Below are 27,557 nucleotides of genomic sequence, written 5' to 3' on the forward strand. Positions count from 1 at the left end.
AGCTCGCGTTGCAATTGGTTTAAAATTTTACTAATCATCCACCCAGATTTTGATCCTTTTATCTGAGCTTGCGTTGGAATTGGTCTAGAATTTCACTTATCATCCATATAGCGAATTTGCTAGTCGTGTGAGAGCTTTTCGCAATTCCGAAGAAACTTTGGGTAATCCAATTTGAAGAAAAATTTATCAAATAAATATAAACAAAACTGTTCAGTCCACAATCATCTTAATAAAGAGGGTATCATCTTTTACATACTGACGATTTCTTAAACTTTCAAATGGCATGAACAGAGGTGATCCTGAAGCAATATTCATGTCTGACTTTGGTCGTTGAAACGAGGAACTTTGAGGATCTGAATGAAAAGCGTCAATCATGTGATCTCCATTTCCTTGATCCATTAACATCATCGTGATCTTTTTTTGAAATGGCCATGTTTGTAGAGCATCGTAGTCACCTAGGAAAAATAACAGAACCATTAAAACAAATAATAAACAAACAAAAAAATTCACAAAAAAACTGTCCTTGTAAATAAAATTTAGTCGGATGGCATTTTCGAACACAAACAGAAAGTTCAGTGTATTTCTCCAAGTGACATGAATTACAATTTAGGTAGTAAAAGAACAACATGTAATCTTATGGAATAAGTATCCTCATGAAGATAGTCGTCTAATTATGCCCAGGAGTTATACTACCCACATGTAGGTTTTACATGGATAAAGGAATGAAAAAAAATATGTGGTAGACAGATTGTCAGTCAAGATTTACTACAACGATTGGCTAAGTTATTGGTGCGCATCAGCATCTATAGATCATTCGCTATATATGTTTAGTAAAAAAATTTGTAGGTATTCTTATTTGTTTTCTTTCACCGTCAAAGCTATCTTACGACAGAACATACAAGAAATAGCGATGAACATCGATAATTGGGAATTGGAGCTCAAATTTATATATGCATGATACGCTGGGTAAAGTTCTTTTGAAATCCCTTGTTTTTAATGCGTCAAAAAACATGCATGTCTAAATGTTAACCCCGTAATTATCGATCTTCCTTCGCTCTTGGCTATAACCCAAATTAAACAATTTCCCGTAATAAACAATTTTTCCAGTCCTCTACAAGCACTAAAATTCCCGAACTGTTCTTCAAGATAAAACAGCCAAAAAACGTAATTAAAGAAGAAGCATTATACGCAGGCAAATCAATATCACCCCTTCAATCAACAAAGAGCTTAGCTAAAAGGTCATGCATTCTGAAAAAAATCGAGTGTATTCCTATGGAACTCGAAATACTTAAGAGTGAAAGTGCTTGACGTCCAATTACAATTGAGACAAATGATGAACACACATAAAATACATCAATTGACCAATATCATTTTAAGAAACTGGAATTTTATGAAAAGAGCTCGAAGCAAACAACTGAAGACATTCATCTTCAGTAACCTTGATTTAGATTTAAGGAAAATCATCGCATCTTACTACTTACTACTTCCTCCGATGCAAAAAATCATAAAATCGCAAGATATTCACACATTTTTGAATTGTTTTTAGAAAGAGAAACAGGAACATTTTCATTTTTATTTTCAGGAACATATTCATTTTCATTTTCATGTCACAAATCTGTTGCACAATTTACTTCCGTTGATTCAAAGAACCACGTATAAAGTTCACAAAACTAAATCCCGGGAATACTTAGGGATTCCACCCAAATAAATAAAAAACCTAGTTGCATGTTAAGCACACAATATCTTCCAGGTATAAAAGCTTCAAGAAATCAAAATCGTAATACTCATAAGCAAAATAAGGAACCAAAACTGATTACAATTAAAAAATAAAAAAATAATAAATAAGTATTTTAAAATACGCGAAAAAATAAATTGCCGACTATTTCTTAAACTTTTCTTCTAATATCAAACGCAACATCTATTTTAACGATGAATGTAAAATTTCTAAATAAAAATGCGCATGACACAGTTTTAAGAAATAAAAAGGTGGAAATTTAACCCACTCACACAAATGCCCGTAAATTTTAAGGGGGTAAATAGTAAATGCAGAAGAACAAATGCAAAAATAAATAAAAATTGCCTGTACCTTTCATGACAACAAAAAACAAAGATAAATGAGTTCCCTTTCCAAAACCATCACCATTCATATAGATCTTACCACACATCTTGTAACCATATTGAGAACTATAGAATGGTGGACTGTACAAGGCTGTTTTGATACCATTAATGGCGTCCTGTCTCTTTCGATTGAAGTTATCTATTTTCCAAAGTAACGTACCATTGTAGCTGTGTATGGCCTGATTAGACCCAAGTGTACGCGAACCACGTTGCGATTCAAGGTCCGTAATCTTCACCGTGTTTCTCGCCAGTGATTCGTCATTTTGATCTAAGCGCTCACGAAATCGTAGTATAGTTGAGGAATTATCTCGTAATTGCCGTTCGAGAGTCGAGATTCTATCACGCATCGAGGAAACTTCTGAGGGCAACTGAGGGTTACTGTCGTTACCACCACGACTTTCGATGCTCTCAATCCTCCTTTCAAGACCTGTAAGTTTACCCACTAACATAACAAATTTTTCTGAAAGATTAGCACGAACAGCAGTAACTTGGTCACCCATGTTTTGAACAGCAGTAGTAAACTCTGGACGTGGTACATAGTTACTTAACTGTGTAACAAATGCCATAACATATCGTAACAAGGCGCTCACGTGATCAATTAGATTGTCATTCATATGTTGACGGATCTCCTTTCGTTTTAAAGTCTGCGAAAGAAAGACAAAGATGATACTAACATATTCCTCAAACAAAATTACAAATTTGCTACAACTATTTGTTGTTTTAATATAAATATAATCTAATTACGCAATATAAAGTGTTATTCCACGATAAAAACTGTCAAACAGGTTTGATTCGTTAAAACGTTAAAAGCACGTTTGGTCTGTTCATTGAAAACAGGCTTTACTAGCTGGGAAATGGAATATTCCCATTATGACAGTGGCGATAGATTTTCCAGGCAGGAAACGTAATCTTATAATGAACATAAGAGCTAGCTTATAGCAATAATATTAACTGCTATTGATGCAAATAATAATTTAAGAAAAGAGTTTTATTAACGTTTCGTCGCAACGCGCGACATCTTCTGAATGATAACATAATAATACAAAATGGGAATATCAATGACAGTATTTACAAAGTATGAATAAATTAAGTAGAAATAGAGAGGTCGACCAATCATAGGGAGGCTAACTGGTAATTCAATAGTACAACTACAGAATCATGTCAAGGGTCTTTGATGAAAATTTTGTTTAGAAACAGTTTCAGTGTTGAATATTTCATTGCTGACATGAGATAATAAATCACTTCATATCTTCTTACTTTATCATAGTTGCATCCAATAGCTTGAAATTCACATTTAGTCGGCACCTCGTCACAAGTTGTACTTTGATGTTGTTCAATATCATTTCTTGGTATCTTTTTCTTACAATATTTACAAACCACAGGATAATTTTCACACACATTTTCTTGGTGATCCTGCATGTTAAATAAAGCAAACAAAAATTTAGAAAGTAAAATTCACTATAATTTTTCTTCAAAGTTACAAAGGTTGGTAACAATAGGCAAAAACATTTAAAGACACACAATTTTACAAATATTGAAACAGGAGAAAAGCGCTCTTTAGTTGTATTGATTTTTTTGTAGAAAAAAATCTAACGATTTTACTAATTGGTATAAATGTTATGCAATGAACATCGCTTAGCACTTTTGGCTATTAACTCAATTCTTATTTTCCTTTCATCCGTGTGAGAATATTCCACGCACCTTAAGTGAAGCATGCGGGACATCTTTACCACAATATTTACATTTCACATTGCGATATTCACATTTATTCTTCAAATGTTCATCAAGGAGAGAGCGAGGTAACTGAATGTTACATTGCTTGTGTATACAGCTGATGAGCGCATGCTCACAAACTTGATAATGACCCTGACAAAAAAGAAACTTAATAAGTAAAAATGCCAAACTTTTTTAATAAATTTCTCAATTCAACTCACTTCCAATTCTTCGTAGGAGCCAAACCATTCACACTGTTCAGAAGGACAATGTAAACGAATACTTTTCAACTCACGTTTCGTAAAAGCATCAGGGAAAACCTGTATATAAGTTTCATAAAAGTACAAAGATTGGTGTAATAATTTCACATTGGTAGATAAAGAATATTTTGAGAATGGAAGAATATTTTACAGGAGTTTCTCAATCAACATTTGATAGAGCTGTATGGAAGTTTTCTTTAAAAACTCTAGAATATTTTCACCTACATCATTTCTGGTCAATTTTTCTTGATCTTCGGGACATTTTGGGTCAGAACTTCTACAGATTAAAAGAATGTTAAAACTACAAGGTGCATCAAAAAATTATAAAACTTAAATATCGAGAAAACTATCATTTCATCAAAATTTCTCAAAAATGTTCCCGCGTTTATGTATTTTGGCATCGTTTGGTTTATATTAAAGTAAAAACAATCAGAAAAATTAATCTCAAAAAGAGGGAGAGCAGTTTGTAAAGGCCTCAATTTTAACCACTTGCGCAAAGAAAATGAAATGTTTAAAATCTAATTTGATTTGAACAGGTGAAAGTTTGAAGTCTGTTGCGCATTGTACTAAAATTTTAGATTCACCTCTTTGAATGAAATTAGATTTTAAATGCCTAAATTTCTTTGATTGATTTCACTGGTACATAAACCAGATGCCAAAATACATTGACACATTTTGAAGAAATTTGGATAAAATGATATTTTTCACACGTTTTTAAAGTTTCTAAATTTATTGATACATTCTGTAGTAGCAAAAATGTTGAATGTTAAGAAAAGATCATGGTGAGACACGCAAAACACAATCTTCTGTAAACTGCTTAATCCTAGGAATTATGATGAACGTAAACATACGCCCGTATTGTAAAAGCTAACTCACAATTACTGTATGGAGCTTAAAAATTAGCTTATAATTGTTTGAACACGGTATTTTACGTCACAAATTTATTGATTGGAAAAATTTTAGCAAAATCCTTGCCATCGAAGGAGAAAGAATTTCGTCATTGATGAATGGGAATAGTGTTTTTACATCGCACTCAGTGAGAGTGAGTATGAGCAAGCTTTTTGAATACGGGCCATAATGTTTGTAATTACAGAGTTCATTTATATATTTCTATGCTTTATAACAATTTCTCTTACGAGTTTGAGTTGAATTTCAACAAAGTTAAGTCGATAAAGCAGCTTGCAATTGAAGTAACTGACTGACAACAAACACAACATGGATGACTAGTTTCTCCAGTAAATCTTCACGAGCTCTGATTCGTGAGAACGTTTTTAAGTTGATGTGTTATTTGAAAAGAAAAAACGTCAATTATGCTCAATACATAGTATAGATATGCATCAGTTTGTAAAACAAAGAATAGTATACAATTTGTCAAAACGAATGATGTATACAGTTAATGTAAAGTATTTATCTTACGTCATGTAAAGTGTCAATTGTATTGTCATTGTGAAATCATTTCACAATACATTTCTGTACACACAATACAATGACGTAAGAACCAGATAACAAATACGGCTAACCTGACGTTTACTCCTCATTTGACTCTGAAGATGACTACCGCTAAGGTTGTCAAAACGTCAGTCAACAACAACAAAAACAGTCCTTCTCAGGACTATACCAACCTGGACGATCTACACTTACAAACATGTAACGTTACTCCCGGGTTCAAACCATTTCCTTTAAAGAATAGTATTTCAGAACTCAATCGTCGCACTAAATCTAGTATTTTAAAACATATACAGTAGTTTGATGTTGTACCTATCATGTTAAAGTAAGGTATAACAGAAATCAAGGCTGCTGACCTCATCGATACCATAGTAGATAGTTGTACAATAATGAGATAAAAGACACCACAAGATAGGATAAGATAGGATAAGGTTGAAACACGTGATACAACATTGGATAAGAAGGAACATTGCCAATGATATCCATGATTTTAATAAGTCAGAACTTCCAGTTCACAGTTTTGATAGAAAATTATCTTACCCAAGTATTATGTCGATACAAGATTGACAAAACAAATGTCCACACATTGTCTGTGTTGGATTGACGAGGAGGAGTTGGCAGGAAGTACAAATATACTTCGCTGGGATTTTTTTCCTGTCTACATCACGGATTTTGATCCCAGGCATCTTGAATGAGGGTAATTCTTTTCACAAATAGAATCTAAAATTTGATAAAAAAAACTGTCGAAATATGATCTAAAAAATACAGGACAATTTGACAAAAAGCACTGAAACAGTGGTAAGTAATCATTTTAGTGATTTACATAAACTTTTCAGCAATTTCACTCAAATACATGCTCAAAAAACTGTCTGTTTATTTCTCTTTTAAAGCTCATTTCGCAATAAAATCTATAATGTTTTATTCTCTTGTTCGGCCATATCGGATTTATAATAGCTACAATGAAAACCCCAAACTGGGTAACAGAGCAATCTATGTCAGCTGTTACGTATGGAAAACACAAACATTAAGGACGTACGCGAATAGCAAATGCAATAATTTTACTTATGTAGAGAAGAGATGCTAGGCATTTGTTATAGATTGATCGAAGAATGGCCTACATTTCGAAAAAGATTGGCTTTAGCGGTATGTTATTACAACGATTTCATAATAGAAAACCTACAAAAGCTTAGAGCATCTTTCTCGCACACAGAAAATTTAGTGAAATAAAGACCTATGAAATACACCGTAAAAACATATTTCCCAATGTTTGTGCTGCACCTATATGAAATCTGTTTACTCTGAGAAAAAACGAGCACAACACATCATTAGGACATAATTAAGGCATATCTTTTAGCTACCAAAGACTGCTACGCTTGCAATATGTTCAACAGTTTAGTCATATAATATCATAATATCAGTTATTCGTCAAAACTGTTTCAGAAATTTCAATTCGATGGAGATTCGTATTTCAAATGGAGACTCGTATTGTATCTAAATTTTAGAATTCCTGTGCGTGTAGATTCTTCTTATTTCTTTCAGATAACGCTTAACTTTTATCGAGCATTAAATTCGTCAAATTAAACAATCTATAAAGAACAATTCATCTTATAACTTCGTATGAACATGGAAAATGTAGTAGAGTCGATTATTTAGAATATGCATTTTGTAGTTAACAGTCTTCATGAGACGTTGTTTTAGAGTACGTCGTTTTATACATTAACAACAATATTAAATCAACAGACTTTTCGTGCGAATGACTGACATTAGTAATGCTTTTACTCATGTTCAAAACCTTTTTTCTTAGGAGTAAATGATTTCTTAGAGAAACACAAATCACTTTGATAGCACGAGTAGCGAATTCAAGGTTAAGTAAAATATATGTATTAGCCGTTAATTCTTTATTCAAAATATTTTATAACAATGCCATTGGCAACGAATTTTCAACTATAATAAATTTGACCAATCAATGAGTTTTTGTAATTTATTGTTCCTAACGCTGGACTTTTTACTTGAAATCGAATTACAGCAAAAAAGAGCAGTTTAAGAAGTTAAAGCACAACTATGAGTAAAATAACTTTATCATGAGTGTAGTGAGCAATATCTCTTCCTTTAACTTCCATTAACTTCCTTTAATCTCTTTACGCAAATCTCAGTCTGCTAAACACTTTGAAAAAGTAACCCATAGCGTAACCTATATGTAACTGGAAGTCTATGTTGCGAACATAAGAATCGAACTCAACATTTACCTTCGAGAAAATCTTTATCTGTTGACAGATAATCTTTAGAGTTTCACAACAATATATATATTGAAGTCTAAAAATAGAAAGCATTGTATGTTTTTCAATTTGAAATTGAAAATTATTGAAAATTATTGAATGAGGTTGATATCCTCCGGCTCAATGGTTGAGCATGATATCAAGAATTATTCAGACAAAGGTCAATGTTAGCTGCCGAAGCGAAGCTGAGGAAGGAAAACGATGGATAAAACACCTGAAATGGAATAGCCAAATGGGAATATGCGTAAAAATGCGAAAAAAACACATTAAAAAATCTACTATAGTCACACAAAGTTGGGTGAAATTTACATTGATTTGTCTTCGTTTCAGCCAACGAAATCGTAGACCAGTTTTCGAATAACGTCACTGCCAGCGTATTTGTGTGATTTAATACACTTATAGTTAAACTACAGTACCGACCTCGAGTAACATGACATGACTCGCGAGTCAATTGCGAGTCACTCTCGAGTGTGAGAAGTTTGCGAGTGAATAAGTGACTCGCTGTTTGCGAGTGAATAAAATAACTCGCTGTTTGCGAGTGAATCGAAATAACTCGCAAAAATTTCCGACAACGACTATTCATTTGAAGCAATATCTCGGTACCTAATGACGTTAAAATCTTTTGAATTTTTTACAAAAGCATTTTAATAACTTCACATTTCTCATGGCACGAACGTTATTCGTAAAGCGGTAGACACCATAGAGAAATTAGTGAGAAAATCAAAGTAACTCTCAAAGATTTTCTTCTAACAGTCTGAGATTGTTGACATATATTATCTTGATGTTAATGCAAAAGAACATGAAAGTGTTTGGAAACAATGTATTGTTAGAATAGACGAGTTTTTAAGAAGAAAAGTTAAGTCATAAATTAGCTATATGTATTAAATTTTGAAGCTTATCGTTGCTTGCTAGTAATCAAATGTGTAAAGTGCTGTGAAGTCAATGAAATTGTTTCAGAATCTAATCTCATTTTTAAACATTTCTACTGGTAAGTAGAATCGCAAAAGCTATCATCTAGCCATTAACTATACACGTGGTTTTATTTCATTGATTGCTATTAAATGTCTATGGCCTTTATCAATATCGTCTGTGTAACACATCGAAAACGTGAAGTCAATGAAGTTTTTTCAGAACCAAATTTAAAAGATTATGCGCACACTCATCTCATAGCTACATTCCTTAAATATTTGACCTCAAACAATATTCGTTTTTGAATGTATTCTATCTAAGATAATATATGTCAACAATCTAAGACTGTTAGAAGAAAATCTTTGAGAGTTACTTTGATTTTCTCACAAATTTCTCTATGGTGTCTACCGCTTTACGAATAACGTTTGTGCCATGAGAAATGTGAAGTTATTAAAATGCTTTTGTAAAAAAATTCAAAAGATTTTAACGTCATTAGGTACCGAGATATTGCTTCAAATGAATAGTCGTCGTCGGAAATTTTTGCGAGTTATTTCGATTCACTCGCAAACAGCGAGTTATTTTATTCACTCGCAAACAGCGGAGTCACTTATTCACTCGCAAACTTCTCACACTCGAGAGTGACTCGCAATTGACTCGCGAGTGACTCGCAAGTCATGTCATGTTACTCGAGGTCGGTACTGTAGCTATAATCAATAATTTCGCCGATCTCGACAAACAGTGTTTTGAATTTCTAATACGTGTCGGGTGGATATCCCTAACATATAAGACGAACTTATTTGCGAGTTCGTCTGCGTAAATACGAAGACGAATCAATGCAAAACTGAAAAATTTCACCACACAATGCGTGAAAGTAGTTATTTAAAGTATTTGTGTGCTTTTTTCCCTAAACTTCCCATTTTCTCATCTCCTTGTGCGCATTTTATCCTTTTTTCTTTTATTCCATTCTGCATTTAATGCCTAACATGTCTCTAGGACCTTAATGTTTTTGACATTCGTGCACAACAACAATACACTATAATTAAACACTCACACTCTCACACATTTCCTTTGCATACATCATATCCTATAAACCTGACAACAAATAAAGGATATTTCTCATATTAGTAATTCAAATTTGCATTCCACTCCACCCCCCCCCCATTTTTGGTCATGGTACTTATCAACAATGCTTATACATGTGTAGCCCACATATGATGGTGGTTTCTAAAATTATGCTGCCTAGTTGTTTTTTTGTAGGAGAATTGTCTCTTTTTTGTCAAGCTGTTTTCTAAGAATAATTCAGAGGTATGTTATACTATAGCAGGAACACTATAGTCCTAGAAATAAGCAATACAAGCAAAAAACCATTCCCAAGAAACAGTGGAAGATTTACTGTTGGTCAGAATACCATATATTGCTTAGAGAACATTCTAGGACTACAATATTACTAATAGCATTTGTTTTTTGTAAAATATTTTATACAGGAAATAGATTTATATTGATGTTTCAAAGCCACTTTAATACTGACAAGAAGCAATATAGTATACTTGGTTTTTGAACAAATAGCTTAATTCAGCTTAATTTGAAAAATGAAAACTGAAGCAAAACAAATCAACCAGCACTAAGACAAAACAATAATACGGCAATATTCATATATGTAAGTATTCATTATGTTTGTCCATCAACCATAACATTTATAACGGCATACCCAGCAGGTTATGTTGGAATCGGCAATAATTATACATGGCCAAATTTTATATTAATTATAATATGTCTTTACTATATAAATGCTGTTAATAAGATGAAACAATCGGAAGTAATCAATTATTTCCATCGAAATTGATCATGGTTCATACCATGAATAACAGGAGATGCCCCACTCCAATTATGAAAGCTAGCCACTACCTCCATACACAACACTGAAAGCAAATACTGAAATATATCTTTTATACCAGAAAAAATACATAGCTGTATAAGGCTGATGTGTACTTATAGAATAGTTATTAAATAACTTGAAATATTATTTCACTACTGCAGATATAGTGAAAAATGAAGTGGTCAACAAAAATGACATATTTTTCAAGATCTTTACTACAATTACACGTCAGCACAATCGGACAAAGAGTTTCTTATTCGATGATATTTTACTTACTTTAAATCATGTACGATATTCACTTTATAAGTAGTGTCTAAACCTTTAATTAAATGTTGTAAGTTCAAAAAATGCTTACCAAAGCAACTTGAGTATAAGTATATAAACAATAAATACCTCAACAGCAAGGCACGATGTCGAGCAGCAGGCACAAGCACTGATATGTATTACACTGGATAACGCATCCATCCATGTATAAAATATAGTACGATAATTGAAGCCGGAAGTTGGCTCATGTAATATTAAAGACATCATAGCTAAAAGTCCTTCGGCAACAATTTTAGAAGCATCAATCTGCTTACCATACGCCATACTGACATAAATCGCATCACATACTCGCATAAATTGACTTTGATATTTTAGTAGTATACAGAGCGTCGTTTCTGGCCTACCTCACACCTAGAGACCTATTATACGTAAATCTAAGTGCCCCAGCCCTAGTTCGCGTACGTATGCTAGCATATTCAATAACTATAAAATACTTATAGTCGGAATTTGTTTCTTATTATACTTCTTCAAATTGTCGGCTGGTCATGGTTTTTTTATGCTTGCATAATTACAGTGAATGTCAAACCCAGGACAACGGCAGGAGCCAAAGACGGCCGGCCCACCCCCCGCGCCCGCGCGGCTGGCTGTCGGGTCTATTATTTAGAAGTAGCGTATAGTAGGGTACGTGGTAAAATGAATAGTGAATCCGAAAGAGTACGTACGAAAAGACAAGAGCAAAAAGAAAGAAGAGAAAGAGAAAAAAAATTGAATAATATAATAATAAGACAAAGAGAAGAACATCTTAAATTACAAACCAGGCTGCTAATACAGACAGGTACGATACAATTAGAAGAATAATATTTATATAGTATATAGAATCGAAATGGACACTGTTAGAGAGATTCTGTTACTATATAAACAGGGTGTTATAGGTGGAAGAGCTCTAAACTCGTTCCTTGAAGCTTTTCAACCACTAGCATCTACATCAAGAAAGCGTACTAATACAGCTCCACCTGAACCTCCTTCGGCACCATGTAAGCGCAGACCTATTAGGCCTAATGACGTAATAGAAATTAGACCGACTGCTATGACAAATTCTGTAGGTTGGGAAACAGCGTATGGAAATATTAGCGACCCAGCGTTAATACGCTATAACGCATTTCAGTTTCTTAGTGCAATTTCTCCAAAAAACTAAAATTCCGACGCCTCCGGCTGCCGGTTCACCCCCTTTGCCAAACGTGAAGTGTTCTTATTCAGCTCTAGATAATGAAGGAAAGCCTTCGGAATCATTTAGCGCTTCGTGTAGCAAATCTTCATCAAACAACCGTTGAAGATTCGGGTATTATACTTTCTATAGTGAGTGTGATAATTACTCTAGCAGTTCCCATCTGTTGAACAACTAATGTTGCATCAGTAGGTATGTCTACATGTATAAAATCGCTATAGCTACATACAGAGTTAATATCACCAATACGATGTGTTTTTGTTTTATTTAAGACAAGTAATTTGCTAGGAGTTTGAAGTACTCGTAGCGCCCCTGCACTTGTAAAACATTTTCCACTTAATGATATTCGGTAGAATCCAGTGGTTTCGATGGTGATTGTAGAAGAATCTTCACCTTTTTCACACATCGCGACATTGGTCCAATCTGAACCTCTTTTTCCAGTAACTGAAGTACCAACTTGAGTGTGCACATCTACTGGAATTTCTAGTCGCTTTTTATGTTTTTCACGTCTTCTATGATGTTTTACACGACGGGCGTGGTGGTTTTTTGCCGGACGTAGCAAAGCTTCGAGAACCTCACGCGTAGGTTTATTTACGTCTGAATAGTTCCAAGAAGATATGAATATTTTTTAGCATTAGAATTATATTCTAGTTGGAATTTTTCAAAATTTTCTCTCTATTTTGTCGTTAGTATACTTCTACTGCTCGGCGAAAGAGATCGTTTGTTGATTCAAATTCATGAACCGAAGTTTCAGCTGCGTTAGACATTTTAATGTTTGTGTGACAAGACACAACTGAAGGGATAAACACTATAAATATAAAGTGAAAATTTATTGTTTTAGAATTAAGAATATTCTAAATAGTGAACCTCATATCGTCGTGTCCAGTTAATGGGCATTGTATTAACATATGACATCAATTTGTTAGTGTTATCATGTACGAAACTAACATAAGGCCCCCAACTTTGTTCAAACACAATATATCTAGTGTTGAACCACTCGTTTTGAAACCGTTCAAACCAAATGTTTGATAATGCTATTTTTTATTTTCGAGTGTTTTTCTAGTAGGAAACGTTACTAAAGTTACATTTTCTCCGCTCATACCTGGGGGGGTAAAATCCATTAGGCGAGTTCAAAACAGGTTGATCTCCTTTGTCTCCTTTAAGCCCATCAGCTCCTGGTTGTCCTTTAGGTCCTTGACGTCCCAAAGGCCCCTGAGGCCCTATGGCTCCAGTATCTCCTTTAGGCCATTGAGGCCCTCGACGTCCTTGAGGTCCAGCCAGACCCACGATTTTTTTGAAAGCTTGAGCTTCAGCTTCACGGCGTGCGTTTTCAGCAGTGGCGGCAACAGCTTCTTCTTTTTCACGCTCTAAGTTCTTATTTGTCTTTTTCATCTCTTTGAGTAGAGAAGCTACATTGGCAGCCTGTTTCTTACGCATCGAAGCGTCGAATTCCTCTTGAATAACACTTTTACGCTTGTTAAAACGCCAGATTTGATCTAGAACCTGTTCAAACTCTTCATGCGAGATTTGGCTGTCACTGAGAGCACGTGACGTAATATCACCAACAGTCATCAGAATCGTCGTAGGAGCTTGAGCTATGCGGTCGCGCTTTTTTGCCTTTTTTTCAAGCTTTTTACAAACAACACGCCCAACACCTGAGATCAACCCGCCAGGGACAGCAAGAGCTTCAAGAACGGTGTGTATTGACGCTTCGATTTTTTAGCATTCGGTGGGTCGAATTTATGAGTGCCATATCATATCATATCATATCACATCAGACTAATCATCAAACTAATCATCAAACTAATCATCATATAATAACAGACCAATTTTTTCTGCATCTATATAGTACTGCGATAAAAATGGCAACTGCAAGCGCACCTCCACTTGAGCCAGTAGACGTTCTTAGGCCAGTATCAAGGATATATCCGGATATATCCGGCTCTCACTCTATCTGGTGACTTTCAAATTGGCTTTAGGCCACCTATACCTTTAGAGGCTAACAAAAAATATCAAGTGGCTCTTACTGAAGCTAGTTTGTGGAATTCGTGGGAAAATGTCACTACGAAAAACCATCAACTAGTGTTTGAGATTAGAAGAGGAAACTATGGTAGTGATTCTAGCACAGGAGAGCTCAGACAAAATGTAATTCAACTGCAAACGATTGCAATACCTCCAGGCGCTTACAACATTCCCGACATCAATCAAGCTATTGAAGATGCTATGGAATCATTGAGGGTAATGTTCGCACATGAAGATAAGATCGCAAGACGTGATCCACCCTTTGTGCTTTCAGTAAATATTCCTACATCAAAATCTGCGATTACTATTAAAGGTGACCTTGTAGTTTCCTTTGACACAAATAACAGCATAGGCCCTATTCTTGGGTTTGCTATGGGTGGAGGTGATATTACTAGAGGAAAGACTTTAAGTCAGAATCGAATTAACATTACAGATGTACAGAAGATCCATATTCACTGCTCGCTTGTTAATTCAAGTATAGTAAACGGGAATCCTAGTGATGTTATTAAATCGTTTACTCCAAACCGAGGACCAGGACGTTCGTTGGAAATAAGTCCTAGTCCACCGACCTACTTACCACTCATTAAAATTAGCCTTATTAATAAAGTGAGAATGGAAATCACTGATCAATCAGGAAATAAGATTGATTTAAATGGTGAGCAAGTAACTTACACTTTAAACATTCGTCCAAAAATGTGATTATACACGCTCATAAGCGGATTCCGATTCAGAAGCTGTTGCCATAATGGCTTATTTTCCATATATAATATACTAGGCAAAATGATAGTTCCTATGATTAGACGTGGTATAGTTCGTCGAAAAATTTTCGGGGGGTCATTGATTGGAAACCTCGTGGGCCTTGCTGGTAAGGCAAAGGGTGGGCTATTCAGTGCGGAGAAGTCCTCAGCTGCAGCCTTAAGATCTCGCGTAGGTTAGTTTGCTCCAAAAATCAAGAATGTGGCCGTGGCGGCTGGTAAAAAAGCAATTTGTGACACGGCTACAGCAGCCAAAGAGGCTGTTATATCGACTGCAAAAGAGCAGTTCTCGCCTGAAAACGTAAGCAGTCTTGTTGCCGATCTCGCCCGCGGAGACGTTAAAGGAGTGGCAAGTCAAGCTAAATCACGTGCATCTGCAGTGGCTTGTGCTGGGGCTGAAGCTGGTATTAGTACTGCAAAAACGCGCGCAAAAAGTGCTCGCACGGGACTTCTGAAGCTAGAAAAGGCTAGTATCGCGCGCTGAAAGTCTTGCTAAGCAACAGCTGACTTCTCGAGACTTAGGTATTCTAAGCAACCTCGTGTCAGGTAACGGCATGATGTATGCCTAAATATCACATCAGACTAAATATCAGAAATAATAATTAAACTACATCGGTCTGATGATCGGCAGACGCAAATTTTTTATAATATATATATACTGTACGAAGTACAAACTATTAGGGAGTTTTAGCAAGAGTACGACTCCGACTACGAGTACGAAATTTGACCGTGTAAGAGAATGGCACGAGGAAGGTTGTTGTCGTTATCGCTTCGTCAAAATTAAGTTTTAGCTGTAAACAACAGAACGAGCCTTTTTATTGTGTAAAACACCGACGTTTGCGAAGAAGCTACGGCTCTATTTGTCAATAATGATATCAAAGAATCGATAATACTGGTTTTGCAAGAATATAGGACTCTTTAGACTGAAAAATCTTCACTATTTTAAGTTTTATGTACGATATATTTGTACTATTTTATTGCTTGTTTACCTTTCACTTTGCGTACGAAATACATGAAAGTTTTGCAGGTCATATTTTCCTTTTTAATGTACATCTGCGCTAAAAAAAAGGTTCTAAATTAAACCCTGGATGCTCGAAAATAGGACTGTAAGCTAATTTCTTACAGAATGAAAAAATATATCTACTTTCTTTGCTTAAAAAGACATCGTAGTCGCGACTACGAATTTTTTACAAAACATCGTACTCAGATTGATGACGGCTACGTGTTTTTGTTGTCGCAACAATGTTTTCGCGCCAGAATGACGTAAATCGTACTCGTAGTCGTACTCGTAGTCTTTGCTAAAACTCCCTATTATAGCAATGACTACGGACATGATATTCCCAGCACTTCGACTCTTTGACGAGCCCATCGTTGACCGCTCTGTTGAGCGTCTGCAGTACGAAAGAGTTCTTCCCCGCGATCCAAATTTCGATAATAAGAATATAAATATCGACACTGAGAATGTTGACTAGCTTATATGGCTTCAAAGAGCCCTTCTTGAAGTTCGAGGTCGCGTGGTAAAGAACGATGGCACCAATTATGATGCCGCCGACAACGTCGCGCTGGCAAATGGTGGCTAGAGCCTGTTTGAGACGGTCCAGATCCAGGTTAACAACAAGAACGTTGAAGAAATAAGTCAGTATGCCTCAACTGTCAACACGATCATGCAGCTTGTAACTGATTCGGATGATTCGTCCAGGAGCACCGCCACGAGTGCTTTCTGGTACCGCGACACTGGAGCTACCGGTGGGGCTGTTTCTAATAAGCATGTAAGCAGAACTAACGCTCAGTTGCTTCCTGCTGCTAATGTAGGTAATGGTGTCGCTTTGAATGGCGGCAACTTCCGGGCTAACTTTAACTTAAACCTCAACGCAACAGAGAACCCTAACTTCAACATTGGTTTCGCCAGTCGCCGCCAGCTCTGCGCGGGTGCCAAAGACGTTACCATGATGCTTCCCCTCGCTGACATCCTAGGCTTCGCCAAAGACATTTATTCAGCTTTCATAGGTATAAAGTTCAATCTGAATCTCACTCGCGCTTCTACTGAAAACTCGCTTCATAGAGCAAATGGGGTAGATGCTGGAAAATTTCAGATAAAACATCTTTCTTTCTGGGTTCCTTTCATCAGACCTTCGATCGAAGTTCAAACCATGACAGAAAGCAAGTTGGTTGCTGTTTACACACGCATGCTATACTTTGAGCAAGGTCGTTTTTACCGAGAGAGATTCACCAGAGGTCAAACCAACGTCTCATTGCGTGTGACGCAAACGGAAGTGAAGAGCTACCAAACACACATCTTCGTAGCGTTCCAAGATGCAGAGCGCTCAAACAATTAAGAGCAAACTATACATGTGTTTGATAATGCTAATTTGCGTCAGATTCATGTGCGGATTAGTAACAATCACAAGTAACCTGAAAAAGAGCTTGAAGTCAATTACACAGATGCTGAGAGAAATTACAGCAGAGCTTACATGATGTTCCAAGACGCTGCGATGAAATACAGCGACCCGGTTACAGGCTCTCAAGTAAACTTAGGAGACTTTGCAAACCTCTTTCCTATTTACCACTTTGACGTTAGTCATCACCCTGAAGCTTTGAAAGAGCCCCGGCAAACATTGATGTTCGTTGGATCTTAGGTGGCCCTTTCAATAGTGCTATTAATGCTGGTGGTGAACAGGCGTACCACGGGTACTGCTTCGTGCTTAGCGAGCGTTTCCTTCGGCTCAATGCGATTAACGGTAGAATGGACATAATGGTTTAGTCTGTCTGATGTGATGATTAGTCTGATGTGATATGCTACGATTAATCCGATTACTTCGCACCAATCAATAAATTAAAATTAACAAAAATTGCTTCGACTGTTTATATACGCAAATTGTTTTGCATGTGCACAAAAATGTCGGACATTGATAACGCAATATTTGTTAAAGCTCTCAGACCCGCCATGGAGCGAGTAATCACTCAGGAGTTTAAAGGCGCTGGTATTTATCTTCCTGGGTCAAGAAGTATAGAAGGTGGTAGCTTTATTGGAAATCTTGTTGGAAAACTGATACCTACGGTCACTTAACTCATACCAAAAGTGTTACCGTCTCTAGGCCTAACAGCTATATCAGGTGCTACCATCGGCAGAACGCAAAAAGCAGTAGCTGGTAGTTGTATAGTTAGAAGAAGAGGTATCACACCATTTAATGGACCTCAGTATAAAAACAGTCTTCTTGGTTTCGGTAGTAGCTCTGGTAAGAAAGATCGTTCTGGATACATAGTTCACGGTGTTAAAATTTCAAAAGATCAGAAAACTACCTTGACAAAAGCAGTTAGAGACAAAAGTGGAGTAACTTTGCGAATTACCAATCGCGAATTACCGACATGGGACCGGCACCGGCTAGCCACGCTGGATTTGTTGCAGATGCACTCTACAATACTTCCCCATACATGACTTTCTACACGGTTCTCTAGTGTGGATCTTAACCCACTCGCACTTGTTCTTGCCCAGGCTCATAGCTGTACAACGTTTGGATATACGTTGTGAGTTTGGATATACGCTGGAATCGTCTTTCTTCAAATGACTGACGGCCGACGGTGGGCAGCGCCTTAGCCCCGACGGCCTGCACGCAAGCGCGGGGGGTGGGCCGGCCGTATTTGGCTCCTGCCGTTGTCCAGGGTTTGCCCTTCGCTGTAATTATGCTTGCATAATTACAAAAAGTACGTACGCGAACTAGGTTTGGGCGCTTAGATTTGGGTATAATAGGTCTCAAGGTGTGAAGTGTGCTAGCGGCAATGCTTTCTCAAGGTGAGGTGTGCTAGCGGCAACGCTTTATATACTACTGTTATGCTTTACTTCTTTATATTTTTAAATGACAGTTATGCCCCTTCTTTTTTGACTACCCCCTCCCAAGACAGAAAATCCAGGCCACGCCACTGCCAGCCACAAAAATAGCGACGTCGGTAGGACAATGAAGTTATGGAGGACATACTTGGCGAAAAGGTTTCTGGAACGAACAAAAAGCGAGTGAAATTTTAACTTGCTGTAACTTTTTTAAGTTAGCCTCTGCAGTGAGACAGAAAACGATTCAAACATTAGTTCACTCAAAAGTCTAATTAATGAACTTAGACGTGTAACACTAATTGTTTTTTTCTTTGTTTGTCGCACAGTTCGCCTACATTGTAATATGTTATATAAGCTCTTGTATTTAGAGCATCTGAGAAATATCAAAATGCTTTGACGGATATCCAGAGGGCAAAAGAGACAATTTTTCCCGGTTTGCGCCTTAGAGAGTTGCTAAAATATAAAAAATTGGAGGAGGCAAGCTATTTTTCACAATTCAGTTTGACGTTAGTTATGATTTGTAAAGCCAAACTTAAGCATGGGTGAAAACTGATAATTTAGCAGGAGCTTCAGAGAGGGGGTGGTCTAAAGCTCCTTAGTTTTCTTTAATGAGGATAGTTACAACTTATATTACATAGGTTTTAACAAATGCATGTTGGTAGAAAATAAAACGAACTTACTTCTTGAGGAGGGAGTAAACTTTTTGTTGTGGAATATGAATAAAAAACTCAATAAAAGATGTTTTGCAAATGTCACCATGCGTGCTATTGTAGCGTCATGATTTTAAAATAATATAATTGCATAGCATTTTTATTTTTCGCTAATTTTTTGTTTATAAATATGTCGATAATTACATACACATAATTTTACTATATTTTTTCATAACGATGATTTCTCGTACGCAAAACAAAGTGTTTAGCCATTATGTTAATAACAATTTAGTATTTTTTAGTATTTTAGATAATAGTTCTATTTTACCATTATTGTATTTATTCGTTACTGTTATTGCTGTACACTCCAACATATCTTAGCTTAATAGCTATACAGTACATGAAATAAACTATAACCAATTACCATTACCATTACATTAATTATTCAACTACAATTTGGTCTCAACACCTGAGCTCCTTGCAATAAGCAAAGACTAGATGGAGGTTAGTGAAATTCAAGAAAAATACTCGTCCAGCAATTTCACCAACCATCCATCTAAACTTCTGTCGTCACATCTGAGCTCGTTACAGATGTTTGGAATTCCAAAAATTTGTAATCCAGATCTTGTTCCTTTTTATCATAACTTGCTGCAATTCGTCTAGAATTTCATATATCGTCCATTCAGATTTTTTTCTTTTTTAACTCGTTGCAATTGGTACAGAATTTCACTAACTATCCATATAGCTGAGTTAGTCGTTACATCATGAAAATCTTTCAAAGTCATTACATTTACGAAGAGATTTTGCGTCATCCATTTCATCACATGACTCCACAAAAAAATATGTCATTCTTCAGTGAGTGTTAACATTAAACAATTAACCTTGATCTCGAACAAAACATTCTCAAACAAATAAATATAATCGAAACTTGCTTATAATTTTAGAAATTGTTCAGTCAATTATCATCTTAAGAAAAAGAGTATCATCTTTAATATACTGACGATTTTTCAAACTTTCCAATGGCATGAAGAGTGGCGATCCAGAAGCAATATTCATATCTGACTTTGGTCGCTGAAATGAGGAACTTTGAGGATCTGAATGAAAAGCATCAATCATGTGATCTCCATTTCCTTGATCCATTAACATCATTGTGATTTTCTTTTGAAATGGCCATGTTTGTAGTGCATCGTAATCACCTAAGAATAATTACAGAACTATTAAAAAAAATAAACAAACAAAAATTAATAAAACAAATTGTTCTCCTATATAAAGTTTATTCAGAAGGCATTTTGAACATTAAACGGACAAAAAAGTTTGCACTCGATTTCCTATCAATTACCGAAGTATACATGATAACATGAAGTATAAGATTTAGGCAGAAAATAGACAACACAGTCACACAAACTTATCTCGTAAGAAGCAATACGCTATTTTATAGATATTTATTATCTAATGAGAATACGTGCAGACCAATGTCATTTTTGCATAATAAATCACTCGAAGTAAGTTATATTGGTTAAGTAACATTAGAAGCTAGTTGTCTATTATTACCCAGGATTTATGCTACGCAAAAATGGATGTTTTCTTTCCTAAAGGAATCAAAAATATCCATTTGGTGGACAGATTGTCAAGATATATAAGAACGAGTAAACGATTGGTTCTTTCATTTGTGTGCATTATTATGTATAGATCATTAAAAATTTGTTTTGCAAGAATTTCACGATTCCTGTAGGTATGTTTTTACGTCAAATAAATCTGCAAAGTCTAACGATAAATATACCATCACACGACAAAAATAAAAGAAATGGCAATGACTTTAAGGAACAATTTCTCCTGTGCGCCTGCAAACCACGATCACCCCTACATTATACAAAGAGCTGGGCTAAGAGGCCAGTGCAATCTGTAAAACTGGAGCATATTTCTTTGAAAGTCGAAAAACTAAAGGGTAAAAGTGGAAACAAACGTCTAATTATATGGAAACAAACGATAATCACAGAAAAAATAGCTACACCAACTGACCGAGATAATTTTAAGAAAATGGAATCTTATGAAATGAATTTGAAACAAACGACATATAGAAATGATAACTTAGACATTCATCTTAAGTCGTCGTTTGCCAGCTCAAGCGAATTTTTTGACGAAATTTTTTGAAATTATCAACAAACGTTGAAAATCTTTCGCGGTACCAAATGTCTGTACCGTTCAAAACAACAAAAAACAAGGATAAATGAGTTCCCTTTCCAAAACCATCACCATTCATAAAGATCTTAGCACACATCTTGTAACCATATTGAGAACTGTAGAATGGTGGACTGTACAAGGCTGTTTCGATACCATTAATGGCGTCCTGTCTCTTCTTCTTGAAGTTATCAATTTTCCAGAGTAGCGTACCATTGTAGCTGTGTACAGCCTCATTTGACCCTAGTGCACTAGGTCGAATCAGGCTATACATAGCTACAATGCCCACAAATCCGATATTGGAAAATGAGACGCGAGATTGAAATTAATGTTTACTAATAAACATTGCGAAAATGGTCGTTGATAAAAAAATTGTCTTGCACGTGTAGCCATTACCTTTGTTTGATAATTTTGAAAAATTGCATCGAAAAACTTGCTCGTGTATTTTAAATTTAAGATTTAAATGCCATAACATCTCATTACTTCCATTGATGCAAAATCAGTCACTAGACAAACCACTTATTTTTGAATAATTTTTAGAAAGAGAAACATAAACATCTTCATAAGAATTCCCGGTAAACATACGTCATTTTTATCTGGTGCATGTGACAAAAATTGAGCTAAATATATAACTGGACTGCTACCTTGCAAGCCTGTACAATGCACGAAGCCACAATTTACCCTCAGGAACACGTGTCTGGGGGCAAATTCCGCATTTTAGCTTATCGTCGTCCATGAGCTTTCTTTACGCCGTGCGTGGAAAGATTGGCACTAGTTAAATCGCAATGGCTACAAAGTTTTTTGCTGGTCATATTCAGTTAAATGGTCACAAATCAGAAGCCATTTTTGTCATACAACTTACTTCGGTTCAATCAAAGAACCCTGGATACTAAGGGATTCAAAAATCGTTTTAAAATAAGCAAATACCATAGTGAATGGTCAAAATGATAACATAATAGTTCTTAAAAGAACTGTTTAAAGCCAGAACATTAACTCAATAAAAAGTAAGATCCTAATTGGATCTAATAGTTCTTAAGAACTATTATGTTATAATTTTGAACATTCATCATTGTATTTGCTCTTTTTAAACGATTTTTAAATTTGTCACCAGAACAAAATCTTTATTTAACTAACTATGGGATTCCGAAAGAGAAAATAAAAAGCCTAGTTGTATGCTAAGAGCAAAATATAATCAAGAAATGAACGCTCCAGAAATAAAATCATAATATTTATACGTAAAATAAAGCACAAAATTTTTCTTCAATAATGTAATAATTCGAAAGTTGCCGACTATTTCTTAAAAATTGCATGATAAATTTGAGCGTAACATTTATTTAAATTTTGAATGTGTACCATACATATCAACGAGCGCATGACACAGTTGTAACAGATGAAAAAGCCGGCAATTTTTAATAGTTAAAACAGTAGGAGATATGCAAAATGTCAGTACCTTTCATGACAACAAAGAACAAAGATAAATGAGTTCCTTTTCCAAAACCATCACCATTCATATAGATCTTAGCACACATCTTGTAACCATATTGAGAACTGTAAAATGGTGGACTGTACAAGGCTGTTTTTATACCATTAATGGCGTCCTGTCTCTTTCGATTGAAGTTATCTATTTTCCACAGTAACGTACCATTGTAGCTGTGTATAGCCTGATTCGACCCCAGTGCACGCGCACCACGTTGGCCCTCCAGGTCCGTAATGTTTATCGTGTTTCTCGCAAGTGATTCGTCAATTTGATCTAAACGTTCACGAAATCGTAGTATAGTTGAAGAATTATCTCTCACTTGTCGTTCTAGAGTCGCAATCCTATCACGCATCGAGGAAACTTCTAATGACGAATGGACATTGTTACTATCGTTACCACCACGAACCTCAAGACTCTCAATTCTCCTTTCAAGACCTGTAAGTTTACCTACTAACATCACAAATTTTTCTGAGAGATTTGCACGAACAGCAGTAACTTGGTCAGCCATGTTTTGAACAGCAGTAGTAAACTCTGGACGTGGTACATAGTTACTTAACTGTGTAAAAAATGCCATAACATATCGTAATAGAAGGCTCACATGATCAATTAAATTGTCATTCATATGTTGACGGATCTCCTTTCGTTTTAAAGTCTGTAAAAAAAAAAATACCAACACGTTCGTTAAACGAAAACTACAAGTTTGCCACAATTTACTCGTTGTTTCAATCTAGTGACGCAGCCAGGAGATTCTGTTAGGGTGGCAGACAAAAGGGTAGGGAGGGGCGTAACTATGATTTAAACAATATAATATATGTAAAACATAACATTTTTGGCGGCCTGCCTCCCTCTAGCTACGTCATTGTTTCAATCTGAACATAATTAAGACATTCGGGACGATTGATAAATGTTCCCTTAAGGCAATAAAATCATCAAAGTAGCACGAATATTCCCAAGGCGGTAAGACCTGTTTCAATGGACAAAACAAACTACTTCTCAGGCTTCAATGGGTCGAACCTCTTATAATCGAATGACATTATATATTGCATACTAAAGGGAAAGTTGGAAAGCTGACATCTCAGAAAAAATGAAATTAATTCAAAATCTCTGCAATGAAATTTTAGTTAATGATTTGGGAATACGGTGTAAAACATTAAAATGAAAATCATAAAAATCCAGGTTTTAAAATCCCATTGTATCAATGACCATGAATGTTTAGAAATTTCGGGCTCTTCAGAATCTGTTTCGCTCAAAACTGAAAATGTAAACAAATCGTTAATTGCTCCAAATTATATTATTTTTCGCGCTTGTTACCAAACCATGTGAAATATCTTCATTTCCAAATATACACAGTTACACTATGAGAAATATGCCAATACTTGCTTGCGTTTTGACTTAATGTCGTAATAAACTTTTTTCATGGTCATTTAAGGGAAGATTGGGAGTAGCTCAATAACTTGCTTAAAACTTTAGAGAGAGGTAGCTAGTGGAACAAAGTTAAGTACCAACATTAATCAACCCGCTTATTCCAACATCTATATGTTGTAGCTGATGTTGTTGGTTGCATATCGAAACATGTTTTCATAGAAAAAACTTAATTGTAAATACCATTACCATAAATTATCACCTTATCAATCCAATACCTTAGTGATAATTGAATTTATGTAATCAAAACAAGATATCATTAAACTTTTCCTACATATACACCATGTCAATTACTTTATACGGAAATTTTGTTTAACTTTGAGATTTCCAAGTTAGTTTTTTCATTACTGGCACAAATTGTAAAACAGTTCAAATCGTCTTACTTTCTTATAGTTACATCCAAAAGCTTGAAATTCACATTTAGTCGGCATTTCATCACAAGTCGTACTTTCATCGTTTTTAATATCTTTCCTTGGTATCTTTTTCTCGCAATATTTACAAAGAACTGGTGCATTTCCACACACCTTTTCTATGTGGTCCTACAAGTTAAATGAAAATACAAAACAAAAATATTTAGATTAATTTCCCAAAAGATGAAAAAAGGAGTTTGTCCCATTTGATATGCTAAAACAAGATCGGTGAAGGCAAATTTTATACATGTAGATGTTTTTGAGAAGGCTCAAATTTTGTTTGGTTTTACATAATAAAAATTCGGTATAAAAATTTTGTCTCGTATTTTTTGTGTATATTACCATGTACTTCAGGCTTATTCTTCGCTACCCCCCTCCCCTCCCCTCTGTGTTTCTTTGATCCGGGGGAGAACATTCAGCCTACCTTAAGTGAAGCATATGGGACGTCTTTATCACAATATTCACATTTCACATTTCGATATTCACATTTATTCTTTAAATGTTCGTCAAGGAGAGAGCGAGGTAACTGAATGTTACATTGTTTATGTAACAGCTGATGAGCGCATGCTCACAAACTTGAGAATGACCCTGACGAAAAAGGAAGCTTTTGTTAATAATATGGATACAATTTTTGATAACTTTGATATCTTGGTGCAACTCACTTCCAATTCTTCATATTTACCAAACCATTCGCACTGTTCAGAAGGACAATGTAAACGAATCAATTTCAACTCACGCTTCGTAAAAGCATCGGTGAAAACCTGTGCAAGTTTCAAAAAGATTACAGGTTGCAAAAGGTTGTTACATTTGCAAACTATAGATCGGTTAATGAAGTAGATGTTGATGATAGATTTTTTAGTAATGGCCGAAAACAAAGTGAAGTTTTTTTTGGCAGAATCTCAAATAAAACTATAGAATATTTTCACCTACTTCATTTCTGCTCAATTTTTCTTGATCCTCCGGACATTTTGGATCAGAACTTCTATAAATTAAATGAGTATGAACACTTTTGATAAATAAAATGATGTAAAACAAAGGACGTTTAAAGACAGCCAAATCACAAATTTTTCAGGTTTTATTATTTTTCGGGGATAGGCAGCTGTAACAAAATTACAATGACAAACATCAATTTAAAAAATCAAAAATTCTCGTCTTGCATCGTAACTTCTATTTCGACATCATAATACGATGTACAACAAGTGAGCTTCACAAAGTTTGGGAAGAATTTATTTAAATCTATAAAATGCAAATAGTGATCTAAAAATAATCGTATGTAATATTCCAAATACATCTGCTATTCAAGTTTACGTACATCAAACATGTATCTTAGGGGCTGTTTTTCATGATCTCGGGTACTAGGATTACCCTACTGGCCGAGACAAGGTTACATATGTAGCGTTTACAGGAGAGATTATTGTAAACTGCACGCGCTTTTTCAACTCGTTCCCAGTTCACTTTACATTTATCAAAATCCAACATGGATGTGTTTATGTCATTGAGCTATCATACATGGATTAAAGCTTAATTTTACACCCAGACATGCGTGTGCATTCAATAAAATTTCACTCCTCGAGAGAATCTTGAAACACCACCCACGCGTGTGTGGGTGTATTATTTGGCTTTAACTATTTGCTTCAGGTAGCGTTCCATGTACTTTAGTTCAGTGGCTTATGTTCCATAATTTAACTTTGCGTATGCGTTATGGAAAACTCGTCCTTCTTACCAGGACTAAAGTGTTTTTATGTCTCACTGAATAGGGACACCCTCTTTCCTAAATAATGTAACCATAGTAGTAGAGTTACCCTGTTCGAAAGAATGGCTTATGTAAACGCTCGTTACTAATCTATTATGTAAATTATAGTAACTTAGCCTTCATAGGGTGTCTCAGGCGGGAGGGTAACCCTAGTACTCGAGACCTTATTTATGGCTTTTATACACATTTTTAATCAAATTTCGCCAACGATTTTGCGGAACATAAAACGTATAAACCTTCCATTTGTAAGGACAACAATTTCCGCGTTTAGATGGCCTAGCGTTTTGCATATTTTATATGGAATTCACAGCGCACAATACATAAAAAATGGTGACAATATAACAAGATTCGTGTACCAACACTTACGCAGGACAATTTTAACGCGAGATTGCTTTTGAATACCTTCCAAAATTATGATATTCAATTAGGAAAACATATGATAACATTAGCACACACAATATGAAGCATCTCATCTTGCAGTAGTTTATTGTGTATTCAATTTACAATTCGAACCAGTAACAAACTTCCAATTGAAAGTCACAAACAAATTTCCTTACCCTAGAAGAATGTCGATACAAGATTGACAAGTTATGTGATACAACATTGGGATATGTGATAAAACATAGGCATAGGTAACACCCACTGCTTTGAGATATGTGATATTACAATACGTAATATTGTGATTATAACATTCTAGCAATACCTGTTGTCAACTGATCAAGAATTCTACCGTGAATTATCGAATAAACGCCCGGGATGGTAAATAAAGAAAAGGGGCGAATCTTGAACGTTAAATAAGGAGAAAATATTCATACATTGAGATCTTGCTGATTTCTTTTGAAATTATAAACCCTAACAATCCAAATAATTCAAGCAGAGCTGAATATATGAATATTCGCCCCCCCTCCCAACTTACATTCTAGTTTCGCCCCTTGGATATAGCGTCTATTATAGACAGGAAGATAACTTAGAGAGGC

General features: G+C 35.4%; 2 protein-coding genes across 2 annotated transcripts in view; both read right to left on the minus strand.

Annotated features, from left to right (window-relative positions):
• Positions 1-27,557, minus strand: part of LOC124448736 (TNF receptor-associated factor 3-like) — a 27,778-nt gene continuing 221 nt past the window's right edge. Inside the window, exons 2-9 of the mRNA XM_046999709.1 lie at positions 7,784-7,850; positions 6,078-6,257; positions 4,317-4,368; positions 4,053-4,151; positions 3,820-3,984; positions 3,376-3,531; positions 2,087-2,762; positions 1-455 (exon numbers count right to left, since the gene is read on the minus strand). Coding sequence (XP_046855665.1) covers positions 211-455; positions 2,087-2,762; positions 3,376-3,531; positions 3,820-3,984; positions 4,053-4,151; positions 4,317-4,368; positions 6,078-6,223 — 1,539 coding nt within the window. The 5' untranslated portion in view covers positions 6,224-6,257; positions 7,784-7,850 and the 3' untranslated portion in view covers positions 1-210. The remainder of the gene's footprint in view (positions 456-2,086; positions 2,763-3,375; positions 3,532-3,819; positions 3,985-4,052; positions 4,152-4,316; positions 4,369-6,077; positions 6,258-7,783; positions 7,851-27,557) is intronic.
• LOC124448733 (TNF receptor-associated factor 2-like) overlaps positions 20,257-27,557 on the minus strand; it is an 18,336-nt gene continuing 11,035 nt past the window's right edge. The window contains exon 3 of the mRNA XM_046999706.1: positions 20,257-20,456. Coding sequence (XP_046855662.1) covers positions 20,292-20,456 — 165 coding nt within the window. The 3' untranslated portion in view covers positions 20,257-20,291. The remainder of the gene's footprint in view (positions 20,457-27,557) is intronic.

The sequence above is a fragment of the Xenia sp. Carnegie-2017 genome, unplaced genomic scaffold (genome assembly GCF_021976095.1).
Source record: "Xenia sp. Carnegie-2017 unplaced genomic scaffold, XeniaSp_v1 HiC_scaffold_23, whole genome shotgun sequence".
Lineage (NCBI taxonomy): Eukaryota > Metazoa > Cnidaria > Anthozoa > Malacalcyonacea > Xeniidae > Xenia > Xenia sp. Carnegie-2017.